Source organism: Carcharodon carcharias, assembly GCF_017639515.1.
Source record: "Carcharodon carcharias isolate sCarCar2 chromosome 29 unlocalized genomic scaffold, sCarCar2.pri SUPER_29_unloc_2, whole genome shotgun sequence".
NCBI lineage: Eukaryota > Metazoa > Chordata > Chondrichthyes > Lamniformes > Lamnidae > Carcharodon > Carcharodon carcharias.
The window spans coordinates 4,083,416-4,096,779 of NW_024470665.1; the positions used below are offsets into that span (position 1 = coordinate 4,083,416).

General features: G+C 50.6%; 1 protein-coding gene across 2 annotated transcripts in view; it reads right to left on the reverse strand.

Annotated features, from left to right (window-relative positions):
• Positions 1-334: 334 nt before the first annotated feature.
• LOC121274018 overlaps positions 335-13,364 on the reverse strand; it is an 18,118-nt gene continuing 5,088 nt past the window's right edge. Inside the window, exons 3-5 of one of the 2 annotated variants that reach the window (XM_041181151.1) lie at positions 9,035-9,388; positions 4,221-4,547; positions 335-718 (exon numbers count right to left, since the gene is read on the reverse strand). In XM_041181151.1, coding sequence (XP_041037085.1) covers positions 669-718; positions 4,221-4,547; positions 9,035-9,388 — 731 coding nt within the window. In that variant the 3' untranslated portion in view covers positions 335-668. Of the gene's footprint in view, positions 2,123-4,220; positions 4,548-9,034; positions 9,389-13,364 lie in introns of both variants that reach the window. The other variant, XM_041181150.1, reaches the window with a different exon arrangement.

Genomic DNA, 13,364 nt, shown 5'->3' on the forward strand with positions numbered 1-13,364 from the left:
ATTCACCACTCTCTGGCTAAAGAAGTTTCTCCTCATCTCCATTCTAAAAGGTCTTCCCTTTACTCTGAGGCTGTGCCCTCGGCTCCTAGTCTCTCCGACTAATGGAGACATCTTCCCCACGTCCACTCTATCCAGGGCCTCTATTGTACCATAGTTTCCAAGTGTTATATGCTCACCATTTTGCAATATATATTATATATATATGATTTATCTTAGAGCAACGCAGAGGTGACACGGTTTTGAAATTTATACTAAATTTATTTACAGTACTTTAAAATATCTCAGTAATCAGGGGATTTCTAAACAAGCACCCTCAGCCCAGATTTCAGCACCTTCTCTGGTTCAGTTACTTCTGCACCCCCCCCCAACCCCCGGCCCTACCCACAGGCATAAGCAATTAAGCACGGTGAACATAGATCAGTGAACAGGCTAACACAATCAAACACAGATCAATTTAACCATTGAGCACGGCAAGAAGTGTCGTTGACTGTGGCGTTTAACTCTCTTTTTGGGGCTGTGGGATTCAGAAGCGTTGTTCTCCATCACAGTCCAGTTCTTGTTCACCTGTGAGGCTGTAGCCTTCGGCTTTAAGCGGGTTTTTGTTTTACTTTGACGTCTCCTGGCCTTGCAAAGCATGCTGGTAGATTTGGTCAGGTTTTGAAATTCAGTCAGCTTATATCAAACTTCCATTCTAAAAATTCCAGCGTTGAGGTTTGCGCTGGATTACATATGGTATAAGGTACAGAAAGAGACCATTAGAGTCAGAGATGCCTACAGCACAGAAAAAAGACCCTTCAGCCCAGCGATTTGACTATTTGCCCCAACCAGACCATGCCAGACTTGCTGCTCCACTCCAGCCTCCTCCCACCCTTTTCTTCATCTCACCCCATCCCCATATCCTTCTAGTCCTTTCTCTCCCTCGTGTGTTTATCCAGCTTCCCCCTTAAACACATCGACCCTATTCACCTCGACCACTCCCTGTGGGAGCGAGTCCCACATTCTCCCCCACTCCCTGGGTAAAGAGGTTTCTCCTGAATTCCCCCATTGGGTTTATCAGTGACGATCTCATGTCGATGGCTCCCTAGTCCTGGTCTTCCTCAGAAGAGATGAGGAGAAATGTTTTCTCTCAGGGGGTCGTGAGTCTGTGGAACTCTCTCCCTCAAAAGGCGATGGAAGCCGAGCCTTTGAATGTTCTTAAGGCTGAGCGAGATGGATTCATGGTTAACAAGGGGGTGAAAGGTTATGGGGAGGTGGGGTGGGGAGTTGAGGTTACATTCAGATCAGCCATGATCTTATCGGATGGGGAGCAGGCTAGAAGGGCCTAGTTTGTACCTCCGTACGTTAGGAAACATTCTCTCCGAATCCACTCAATCAAAAGCTTTCAGAATTGTAAAGGCCTCGAATAGGTCACCAGATCATCCCTTGTTTTTACAGGGGAAAGAGACCCAGCCCATCCGTCCTTTCCCGAAATGTATCCCCACGCGTGTCGAGGGTCATCATTGTAAATCTTCTCTGCTCCCTGCCCAGCGTCTCCAACTCCTTTTCATAGCATGGCGATCAGAGCCACAGGTGGTGGAGTGGCCTGACCCGGGGTTCAATACAGATTTACCGACACGTCCCCTCTAATCATTAGGCACCATTGGGTTTTGGATAGTCCCGCGTTTTGACGCGATAGCCTGTGCTTCGTTTCATCGGCCAAGGGGTTTGGAGGGGGCTGGGTCCCGCTTATCGCCACACTGGGGTCTCAGTGTAAAACTGATTCCCCCCCCCGCCCCGTTGTTGATAATGAGAGGAGACGAGGTTGAGGTCTGAGGTGGGGAACGCTGGGTGAAGGCCATGTCCCATCCAAGGAGGCAAGGTGTGGAGGGGGCTGATTTCGGCAAACTACCCCCTCCCTGACCCCCACCCCCACCCGGCCGTGCACGTGCAAGGACTTCAGGGATGGTACGTATCGGAGCTGGTGGAGAGAGAGAGCGGGAGAGAGAGAGAGAGAGGCGCCAGCGATCTCAGTGCTGTCTGCAGTGGGAAAGCTTCTTCAGGCCAAACGCAATCACCAACAGGAGAATGATGGCTGAATTTGCCAGCAACAGAACGTACAGGACTACAGGATGTCTGGGGGATTCTGAAACGAGAGAGTCAATAGGTGATTCTTATGGCTGAACGTGATTGAAATGAGATTCCTGCCCCCTGGAACTCTCTGGAAAGCAGGAGGAATGGGAGACATAGCAACCCTCACCTACAAAGTTAACACAGGGATACAATGTGTAAATATACTCGATCTTTCAGCACTGACCCTCCGACACTGCAGCACTCCTTCAATACTGATCCTCTGACAGTGCTGCACTCCCTCAGTACTGACCCTCAGACAGTGCAGCAATCCCTCAGTACTGACCCTCTGACAGTGCAGCACTCCCTCAGTACTGACCCTCTGACAGTGCAGCACTCCCTCAGTAACGACCCTCTGACAGTGCAGCACTCCCTCAGTAAAGACCCTCTGACAGTGCAGCACTCCCTCAGTAAAGACCCTCTGACAGTGCAGCACTTCTTCAGTACTGACCATCTGACAGTGCCGCGCTCCGTCAGTACGGACCCTCTGACAGTGCAGCACTCCCTCAGTATTGACCCTCCGACAGTGCAGCACTCCCTCAGTAAAGACCCTCTGACAGTGCAGCACTCCCTCAGTACTGACCCTCCGACAGTGCAGCGCTCCCTCAGTACTGACCCTCTGACAGTGCAGCACTCCCTCGGTAAAGACCCTCTGACAGTGCAGCATTCCCTCAGTATTGACCCTCTGACAGTGCAGCACTCCCTCAGCACTGACCCTCCGACAGTGCAGCGCTCTCTCAGCACTGACCCTCCGACAGTGCAGCACTCCCTCAGTACTGACCCTCTGACAGTGCAGCACTCCCTCAGTACTGACCCTCTGACAGTGCAGCACTCCCTCATTACTGACCCTCCAACAGTGCGGCACTCTCTCAGTACCGACCGTCCGACAGTGCGGCGCTCCTAAGTACTGACCCTCTGACTGTGCAGCACTCCCTCAGTACTGACCATCTGACAGTGCAGCACTCCCTCAGCACTGGCACTTAGAGTGTTGACCTTTTTTGAAAATACTATTTGCAGGATGTGGCCTCAGTGGCTGGGCCCAGCATTTATTGCCCATCCCTAAAGGCCCCTTGAGAAGGTGGTGGGTGAGCTGCCTTCTTGAGCAGCTGCAGTCCCTGTGGTGTAGGTACACCCACAGCGCTGTTAGGGAGGGAGTTCCAGGATTATGTCCGTGTCGTGTAGGTACACACACAGCGCTGTTAGGGAGGGAGTTCCAGGATTTTGTCCCCTGTGGTGTAGGTACACCCACAGCGCTGTTAGGGAGGGGGTTCCAGGATTTTGTCCATGTGGTGTAGGTACACCCACGGCGCTGTTAGGGAGGGAGTTCCAGGATTATGTCCGTGTGGTGTAGGTACACCCACAGCGCTGTTAGGGAGGGAGTTCCAGGATTTTGTCCCTGTGGTATAGGTACACCCACAGTGCTGTTAGGGAGGGAGTTCCAGGATTTTGTCCGTGTGGTGTAGGTACACCCACAGCGCTGTTAGGGAGGGAGTTCCAGGATTTTGTCCCTGTGGTATAGGTACACCCACAGTGCTGTTAGGGAGGGAGTTCCAGGATTTTGTCTGTGTGGTGTTGGTACACCCACAGTGCTGTTAGGGAGGGAGATCCAGGATTTTTTCCCTGTGGTATAGGTACACCCACAGTGCTGTTAGGGAGGGAGTTCCAGGATTTTGTCCCCTGTGGTGTAGGTACACCCACAGCGCTGTTAGGGAGGGAGTTCCAGGATTTTGTCCCTGTGGTGTAGGTACATCCACAGCGCTGTTAGGGAGGGAGTTCCAGGATTTTGTCCCTGTGGTATAGGTACACCCACAGTGCTGTTAGGGAGGGAGTTTCAGGATTATGTCCGTGTGGTGTAGGTACACCCACAGCGCTGTTAGGGAGGGAGTTCCAGGATTTTGACTCCTGGGTTTCCGGGGGTCATGTTTCAGGACTGGACCGAGACCAGCGACCTGGTGACCCAGGGATCGGAGAGGGAGAGCGGGTGAAACCCAACGAGTCTCAGGCGAGGGGCGGAAGACTCAGAGCGAGCGAACCCGGAGTTGGGGGCTGGGGTCGGGGGGAGGGAGTGGGGAAGTTTGGGGGGGTGGTGGAAATGAGAGAAGGGGGACACTTACCGCTCACCACCACGTGTTCCTTCCAGGCGATGATGCCGGCGGAGTTGTGCTTCAAGGCGCAGGTGTAGTTCACCGTGGTGCCCGGGCTGAGGGTGGGTAGGGGGAGCTGGCTCGACAATCTGTGGACTCCGTCGCTGGCGGGGGTGAGAGCGACTGTTCCAGCTCCTCCACCACCCCCCACGCCCCCACCGCCGACCGACACACCGTCTCTGAGCCAGACGATCTGGGCTCCGTTCCTGCCGGGAACCCTGGCCTCACACCAGAGGTGGCATCGACCCCGGAGGGCATCACATGGGCAGCTGGGAGGCGGCGTTAAGACCAGAGGCCCTGCGGGGGGGGGAGCAACAGAAGGGGTCAGCGGTCAGCGGCGATGGCGAAGGCTTGTCTTCCGCAAGAGTTTCCGGTTATATAGCAGTATCGCAAACAGGAAGGGGCGAAAGTTAACTATTAATCAACTATTAATAAATCCGGGATTAAAAACCATTATCTGTCCTGGTGACCATGAACCTGACACCAATTGCGGTAAAGAAAACCCCATCTGGTTCACTGATGCCCCTTTGGGGGGGGTGGGGGGGGAGGGGAGGTGGTTGGGGGTTGGAAATCTGCCATCCTTACCTGGTCTGGTCTACACGTGACTCCAGGCCCATAGCAAAGTGGCGCTTAACTGCTCCCCCCCCCCCCCCTGAAATGGTGCTAGCATGCCCTCTCCACTCAAGGGGCAATTAGGGACGGGCAGCAAGCGCTGGCCTTGCCCCGCGACACCCAAACCCCATGAAAGGGACATCAGAAAGGATCAGGAAGAGGCCACTCTGCCCATTGTGCCTACTCACCTCCTCCCCCCCCCCCCCCAATTCGATACACTCATGGCTGAACTCTCCCACCCTCTGCCTCATGGCCCAAATAGACTTTAAGGGGGTAGCTGCATGACGCCACTCGCAGGGAAGTGTGTCACGCGCTTCAGTTTTAGTTCCACTTTTGACCTCGAGCAGAGCCCAGCGCACACGGCTCGGCTGCTGATGTGCCTTCCAGCTCTCTACCCATGCGTGTCTGTCCTCATGTGCCGAGTCTAAATGAATGAACGTGCAATGCTCTTACTCAGCCCGGCATGAGTGATTCGTGCCTGGGTATCATTATAAAAACACAACATGGTGATCAGCGGTGGCCAAACATTCTGGCAGTGAGATTCAGTACAGGTATGACATGTTGAACAGCCTTAGATCGAGCTACATGGCATGAGATGACCCTCGACGCTTTGGTCAGACCACAACAGAGACACAGCATCAGAGAGGGTTGAAATCGCAGTGTACTGACTGCTCAGGAATCCTTTGAAGACACAGTGATGGGAAAGAGCTCAAGTAAAGAGCTGGGGAGCATACGGATCCCTCGTGATGAGATTACAGCACACGGCCTGTAGGTCAGTGAGTGGGATAGCTTGTATCGCCAGGACCAGCAGCGAGTTAGCTCAGTCAGGGAAGGCGAGTGACCAGGGTGTGGGCTGGATCGAAAGTGAGCGAGGGAGAGTCAAACACACAAAAACCATTATAAAAATCAGGCCAGAGAAGTTAGTGATTATAACGGGCAGCTTCGAGATTGCTGAACAGCAAATTGAATAAAAAACAAAGACTCCATTACTCCATGGTGTGTTCCTGCCACAACCCGTCTTCGTGGGCGGAGCTTCGGAAAAGCGCACGAAAGGGGCTAAAGTGACACTCATCCCCGGTCCTGTAGGAGAAGGAAAGTCAAAGGAATATTGTCAGAATGTCCACTAAATTCCCCAGTTTGAACTGGGATGTAGCTGACCGACTATCTGAATTCAGAATGTTTAAACAGCGTACAGAGCTCTGGTTTCCTGATTCAGGTGTGACTGAACCAGACGAACAAGTCATAAAAATTCACCTCGCAATTGGGAATGAAGGTCTACACAGGCTGAACACGTCAGGATTAACAGCAGAAGAGCGAAAGGATCCCCAGTAGATATGGATGACATTGGAAGACAGGTTCAGAATCAGGTTAAAGTCCATATTCATCAACTTAGAGTTTATGTCATTTCATCAGCCTACACAATCCATAGACCACTTCATCAGCTGATGTAGAGAAAAGGGTACGCACTGTGATTTCAAACACAGAGTCTGTGTCAACAGAGTTGTTGAGTTGGTGATCGCATCCACTCCCATGGAAACATTCCAGAAAGATCTGCTAGATAAGACCAAAACCTATAACATTGAAGAGCCACTCAAGGATGGACATAAATACGAAGTGATCCTCTCAGGTCAACGAAGCTTACAGGTCCTCAGTACAACATCAATTGTTGACACACTCACTAGAACATCCAAACCTAGTGAGATGTGTGGAAGGTGTGGCCTTCTGCAGGCACCAAGGAAATGCCCAGCTTTCCACCAATCCTGCAAGGCTTGTGGCAGAAAGGGCCATTGACAGTGGCAGGGCACTAGAGCAAAGGCTGATGCAGCTACAAAGAGCCGTGCGCTGATCCAAACAGTCCCTACACAACGGGGAACCTTCAAGCAATAAGAATGAGCATCCGCTATCCCATAAGGAACGTATACATGTGGTGACTGACAAACCAGGAAATGGCGATGATGTACACGGTGAGATGAGGAGCGGTGAACATGTTACACTCCGTCAATCCCGTGGAAAATAGAGGCACCATCACAATGTCCAAAGTGTTTGTCAAGTTTCGAATCATCTGTCCGAAGAAAGTTGGTAACCACTCATTAATGACAAAGGTTGACACAGGGCCTTGTGCCAACACACCCCCCCAGCTGAGAATCCTAAAAGACCATGTATCCAAGGACATGGAAGTCGATGGGGAAACCTACTGCTGTGTACAACACTTCACTAACTCCATGTACAAGATCCATAGTCCTGGAGAGCAAGTACAATCAATCCTCCTGGGTGTCACAGATGTTCTGTATCACGGAGACTAAAGCCCCAGTGATTGCAGGACCACTGGCATGTCATGAGTTCACACTGATTAGAATCCATAGAATCAGACCTCACATGGCAGGTCAACCTCAGAAACTACCCCATCACCTCAGTTCACAACCTAGCAAAGAAAGATCCAGAATGTCTTAGCAAAATTGACAGTTTCAAGGGAGCTGCAACATTACACCTGCAGGAGAATGCAAGTCCGTCAATTGATCCGGTGCATTTAGCACAACACAAATGCCAGCAGCTACAAGAGGGAACTATGAAAGATTCTACACTAAAGAGACTGTGGAAGCACCATTGATGGGTGGCCTGATTCAATTCAGCACGTCCACAAACACCTGGGACTATTTTGGCCTTTTGGGGCAAGATGGGAATCTCCCGGGGAATCATTTTTAAAGGCAGGCAGGGCATCATACCTTTGTGATCCTATATTCTTCAACAACTTCATCCCTCACACATGGGCACAGATCAGACAAGGAGACTCACAAGAGATACAGTCCCTGGCCAGGTATGAACAATGACCTTGAAGTCATTGTGGAGAAGTACGAGGCTTGTCAAGAGGAAGAGCCAAGTCAACACAAAGAACCACTGATTCCACAGGAAATTCCTGCCCATTCTTAGTCCAAAATCACATCTGAACCCTTTCATGTCCATGTCACTGACTTCATCGTCATCGTCGACAGCTTTACCAGGTATCCCGTTATTCAAAAATAGCACAACACGCCAAACACAACTGGTGCTCACACTCTAAGCACTATTTTCAGTTTATTTGGTGAACCTGGAGAGAAAATTACAGATAATGATCTGTAATTTATTGGTAAGCCATTTCAGGGTACGTGTGAGAAGTGGGATATTAATCACACTACTTCTTCTCCTCATTACCCCAGATCTAACAGCCTAGCTGAATGAATGATTCACACAGTGAAATCCCTAATTCTCAAATATAGGCAGGCCAAGCAAGATCCACACATTGCAATGTTACATCTGAGATCGACACCTACAACTGCAATTATTCCACCGCTGACAGAGATCATGTTTGGTGGGCCAGTAGTAACCAATTTAGCTACTCTAACCCATTCTACTTTCTCAGAAACCAGAGGGCAACTTTTAAAACTACAAGAGAAGATAAGAAGTGTTCACAATAAAAATGGAGGTACAGAGTTGCCAAGTTTACAGTTGGGACAAGTTCACATCCAGGATCCCACAGAAGGTTCATGACCACCAGCCGAGGTGACAAGGATTTGTTCAGAACCAAGGACCTATGGAGTCAAACACACAAGGGCACAGCAGTGAGGCGGAACCGAGGATAAATCAGATCCATTCCCGCTCCTTTTCCATCGAAGAGAAGATCCCACATGAGATCAGGAACAACATCCAAGGGTGACAATCCCACAGATCACTGGGAGCAGTTAAAGACACCTCCAGACAAGGTAACCATCACAAGGTCTCGGTGTACCAGCAGGTTAAATCCATGCTTTAGAGAGTCAAATATTCAACAGTTCCATAAACTTATGTAACTGTCAATAAATATGGACAGTTATTGTAAGTAGTTATACTCCTTTGGAGGGGGATGAAGTTTCTTTAAAAAGAAAGGGGGATGTTGTAATATGCCTTTAAGCGATATCAGCAAGACATCACCAGAATGGAAGTGTGGCGCGTGATCCAGTCTCAGTTTCACTTTTGCTTTTGAGCAGAGTACACACACAGCTCTGCTGCTGATGTCTTCAAGATTTCTACCTTTGTATCAATGTTTGCACGTGCTTAGTCTCAATAAATGAACCCACAAAGTGGCTGTGAGGCGCTTTGGGATGCTCTGAGTTGGTGAAAGACTCTTTCGGTTTACAACCTACTGGTGTCACACTTACCGTAGACAAAGATCCTGGTCCCTGCCCCTTCCTTGTTGAAGGATTGTTCCCCCACCAGGAAGGAGATGTAGCAGTAATACAAGTTGGTGTCAGTCAGCTGGAGGGGGTGGATTAGCAACGTGGTGTTACCACCCCCCCTGTGTTTGGTGAGTGTCAGCCGGTTTTGGTAGCGAGGGGGAGGCGTGGGGTGGATCACGGTGGGGCCTTTGCCCTCCTTTAGTGTCCAGTAGACCACGCTTCGAAAGACATCTTCATCGTCAGCTGTGTAGCCGCAGTTCAACGAGACTGACTGTCCCTCTAATCGAGTGACGAACGAGGGCGTCTGGATCACCACCAGAGCACCATGGAGACAACCTAGGGGAAGCAAATCAGGAAGGATTGTAGAATCAGCGATAGAACGGCTCCCACACTTACAAACATTCACACACTTAACCTCACAAGGATTAAAGCTGACCCTCAGGGATATTATGGACAGGTGACCAGAAGCTCGGTCAAAATGGTTAGTTTTAAGGAGTGTCTTAAAGGAAAAGAGAGAGAGAGAGAAACAGAGAGTGAGGGAGACTGAGAGACAGAGACAGAGAGAGAGAGGGAGAGAGACAGAGAGGCAGAGACAGAGAGAGCAACAGAGCGAGAGAGACAGAGGCAGACGGAGATGAGAAAGACAGAGAAACAGAAAGAGGCACCCAGATAGATACAGAGAGAGATGGAGAGATAGAGAATGAGGGAGAGCGAGAGACAGAGACAGAGAGACTGAGAGACAGAGACAGAGATAGAGAGCGAGAGAGACTGAGAGACAGAGAGAGAGAGACTGAGAGGGACAGAGACTGAGAGTGAAAAAGAGAGAGAGACAGACAGAGAGTGAGACAGACTGAGAGACAAAGAGAGAGAGGAAGGGAGACTGACAAACAGACAGAGAGAGACAGAGAGGGCAACAGAGAGAGAGAGAGAGAGAGGAAGAGAGAGACGGAAAGAGAGAGACAGAGCGAGGAAGAAAGAGAGAGATAGAAAGACGGATGGAGAAAGAGGCAGACAGAGACAAAGAGAGAGACAGAGAGGGGGAGAGAGACAGGCAGACAGAAACATAGATTTAGAGAGAGAGAGAGGCAGAGAGGTTGAGGGAGGGAATTTCAGAGCTCAGGGCCCCCCCCAGACAGCTGAAGGCACGGCCGCCAATGGTGGAGCGATGGGAATCGGGGGATGGTCAAGAGGCCGGAATTGGAGGACGCAGAGATCTCGGAGGTTTGGAGGGGCTGGAGGAGGTTACAGAGATAGGGAGGGTTGTAGGGGCTGGAGGAGGTTACAGAGATAGGGACGGTTTACGAGCTGGAGGAGATTACAGAGATAGGGAGGGTTGTACGAGCTGGAGGAGGATATAGAGATAGGACGGTTGTAGGGGCTGGAGGAGGTTACAGAGATAGGGAGGGTTGTAGGGGCTGGAGGAATTTACAGAGATAGGGAGGGTTGTAGGTGCTGGAGGAGGTTACAGAGATAGGGAGGGGTTTGAAACAAAGGATCTCTATATTTGTGATGAAAACTTTGAGTGTGGAGATGTGAATTATTACCTGCAACAAGATTGAAAAATCATGCCTGGGTTGTGAGCGTTGCTGGCTGGGCCTAGTACTTATTGCCCATCCCTAATTGCCCCTTGAGTAGGTGTTGGGTGAGCTGCCTTCTTGAGCCGCTGCAGTCCCTGTGGTGTAGGTACACCCACAGCGCTGTTAGGGAGGGAGTTCCAGGATTTTGACCCAGCGACAGTGAAGGAACGGCCGATATATTTCCAAGTCAGGATGGTGAGTGACTTGGAGGGGAACTTCCAGGTGGGGGTGTTCCCCATGTGTCTGCTGCCCTTGTCCTTCCAGATGGTAGAGGTGGTGGGTTTGGAAGGTGCTGTCGAAGGAGCCTTGGTGAGTTCCTGCAGTGCATCTTGTAGATGGTACACACACTGCTGCTACTGTGCTTCGGTGGTGGAGGGAGTGAATAGTTCATTGCCCTGCCTGATCATACTGCCACTGGAGGCTCTGTTCTCAGTCCTGGCTTCGCAATAAGGGTCTGCATGTATCTCATTCTCCTCCGATCTCGTGCCACCGCTTCTCGACAGTAAATTCAACAACTGCCAAACTGCAGGCAGGGACAAGTATTTTGCTTGGCAGCTCGGAACTTGAAGGTCGCTGAAAAGGGAGGCATGTGGCTGAAGGTTCTCGCCCTGACGCTCATTGCAACAAATGCAAGAATGCCAAATTTCAAAGCACCACAACAAGCTGTGCTGCAGGAGAGAAAAAAGGGTGCTGATTGGTTGGCGAGTCGTCTCTGATTGGCTGAAGTGCTGTCGTGGCTAAAGCGATGCACCCCGGTACCCAACCGGTCCGCACTCGCAAAGCCCAAAAACAAAAACCTCTTTGCTGTGAGATGTGATTCCGCGATTGGACAGCACTTGCCGAGCAATCCTGAGTGCACCAATAGCCACACCAACAACTAACTTAAGATAAGCAGTTGAGCTCCTAACATCACTCATTCATACCTGCCATAAGTCATATACATTCATACACAGGGACCCGTTCTCTGCAAACAAAAGGAATATGTTTAGGCCTTGTGCCTTTTTTGAATTACTCTGGAGCTCGGGGAGCGCCTATAAATCCCTGATTTCTGCACGGAAATGCCTCAACCAATCAGTGTTGACTTGCCAACCAATCAGCAGCCTTTCCTCTTGTCATATAAATTGTTTGAATCGTTTGAAATTTGGCATTCTCGTGTTTGTCCTGTTGAGTCCAAGATGAAACACTTCGACAACACGTCTCTCTTTTGAGCAATAATAAACGTTTATTATGCCCCGGGTTCCCTTGAACCCTCAAATGCTTCAGAACGATAAAAATATTTGATTTTGATGCAAAGGAGCTGATGGTAATCTCAACCTTTCAGCAAGAGGTCATTAAATACATTACGTAAATTACTGTGTTGGATCGCAGCTGGAATATTGTGTCCATTTCTGGGCGTCTCGCACTTTGGGAAGGATGTCAGGGCCTTGGAGAGGAGGTACGGAGGGAGATTTACTGGGACGGTTCCCACGGCTGAGGGACTTCAGTCCGCGTGGAGGGACCGGGAGAAGCTGGGATCGTTCTCCCTCGGAGCGGAGAAGGTTAAGGGGGAGATTGAATCGGGGCGTTCAACATCAGGAGGGGGGTTTGGACAGAGTCAACGAGGAGAAAGTGTTTCCAGTGACAGGAGGGTCGGTAACCAGAAGAACACAGATTGAAGAAAATCGGGGAAGAGGACCAGAGGGGGGGAGATGAGGAGGATTATTTTTAGACACAGCGAGTTGTTGTGATCTGGAAGGCGCTGCCTGAAAGGGCGGTGGAAGCAGATTCAATAGGAACTTTCAAAAGCTGGGGGGGAATTGGAGAAATACTCGAAGGGGAAAAATTTGCAGGTCTGTGGGGGGAAAGAGCAGGAGGGAGAGAGAGGGGACCAATTGGATAGATCTGTCAAAGAGCCGGAACAGCAATGATGGGCTGAATGGCCTCCTCCTGGGCTGTGTCATTCCAGGAATCTATCCCAGAACTGAGAGATTATAACCATCAGGAAAGTCTGGGGCTCTTTTCTCTAGAAAAGAGAAGGCTGAGGGTGAGACCTGATCGAGGTCTTTAAAATGATGAAAGGGTTTCGATGGGGTAGACGTAGAGAAGATGTTTCCACTTGTCGGAGTGGGACGAGAACTAGGGGGCCATCGATATGAGATCGTCACTGATAAACCCAATGGGGGAATTCAGGAGAAACCTCTTTACCCAGAGAATGTGGGGGAGAATGTGGGACTCACTCCCACAGGGAGTGGTCGAGGTGAATAGTGTCGATGTGTTTAAGGGGGAAGCTGGATAAACACATGAGGGGGAGAGAGAGGAACAGAAGGATATGGGGATGGGGTGAGATGGAGAGGGGGGGGTGTGGGAGGAGGCTGGTCTGGAGCAGGAACACCAGCATGGAGGAGATGGGCCGAATGGCCTGGTTTCCAGTGCTGGAAACTCGACGTCACTCGATGTTTGAAGGTCGTGAGAGTTTCATTTCCTTGCTGGTGCCTCCTGTTGTGATGTGGTGTTAGGGGGTGGGTTTAACCCTGGTGCATGTTTCTTTCTGTTGCTTTAACTGCGGTTAAACCACACGGAGCTAAATCACCAGCTCATTCTCATCAAACAGTCTCTCGTTTACTGACAAACAGCAGTTACTGACACACAGCAAATCGCAGTGACCCGACCCCCTGTCTGACCCCTCAGGCGAGGGTGAGAAAGATCCCACGGACACCATTTGGAGGAAGAGCAGTGGTGGGGGTGGGGGGGTGTGT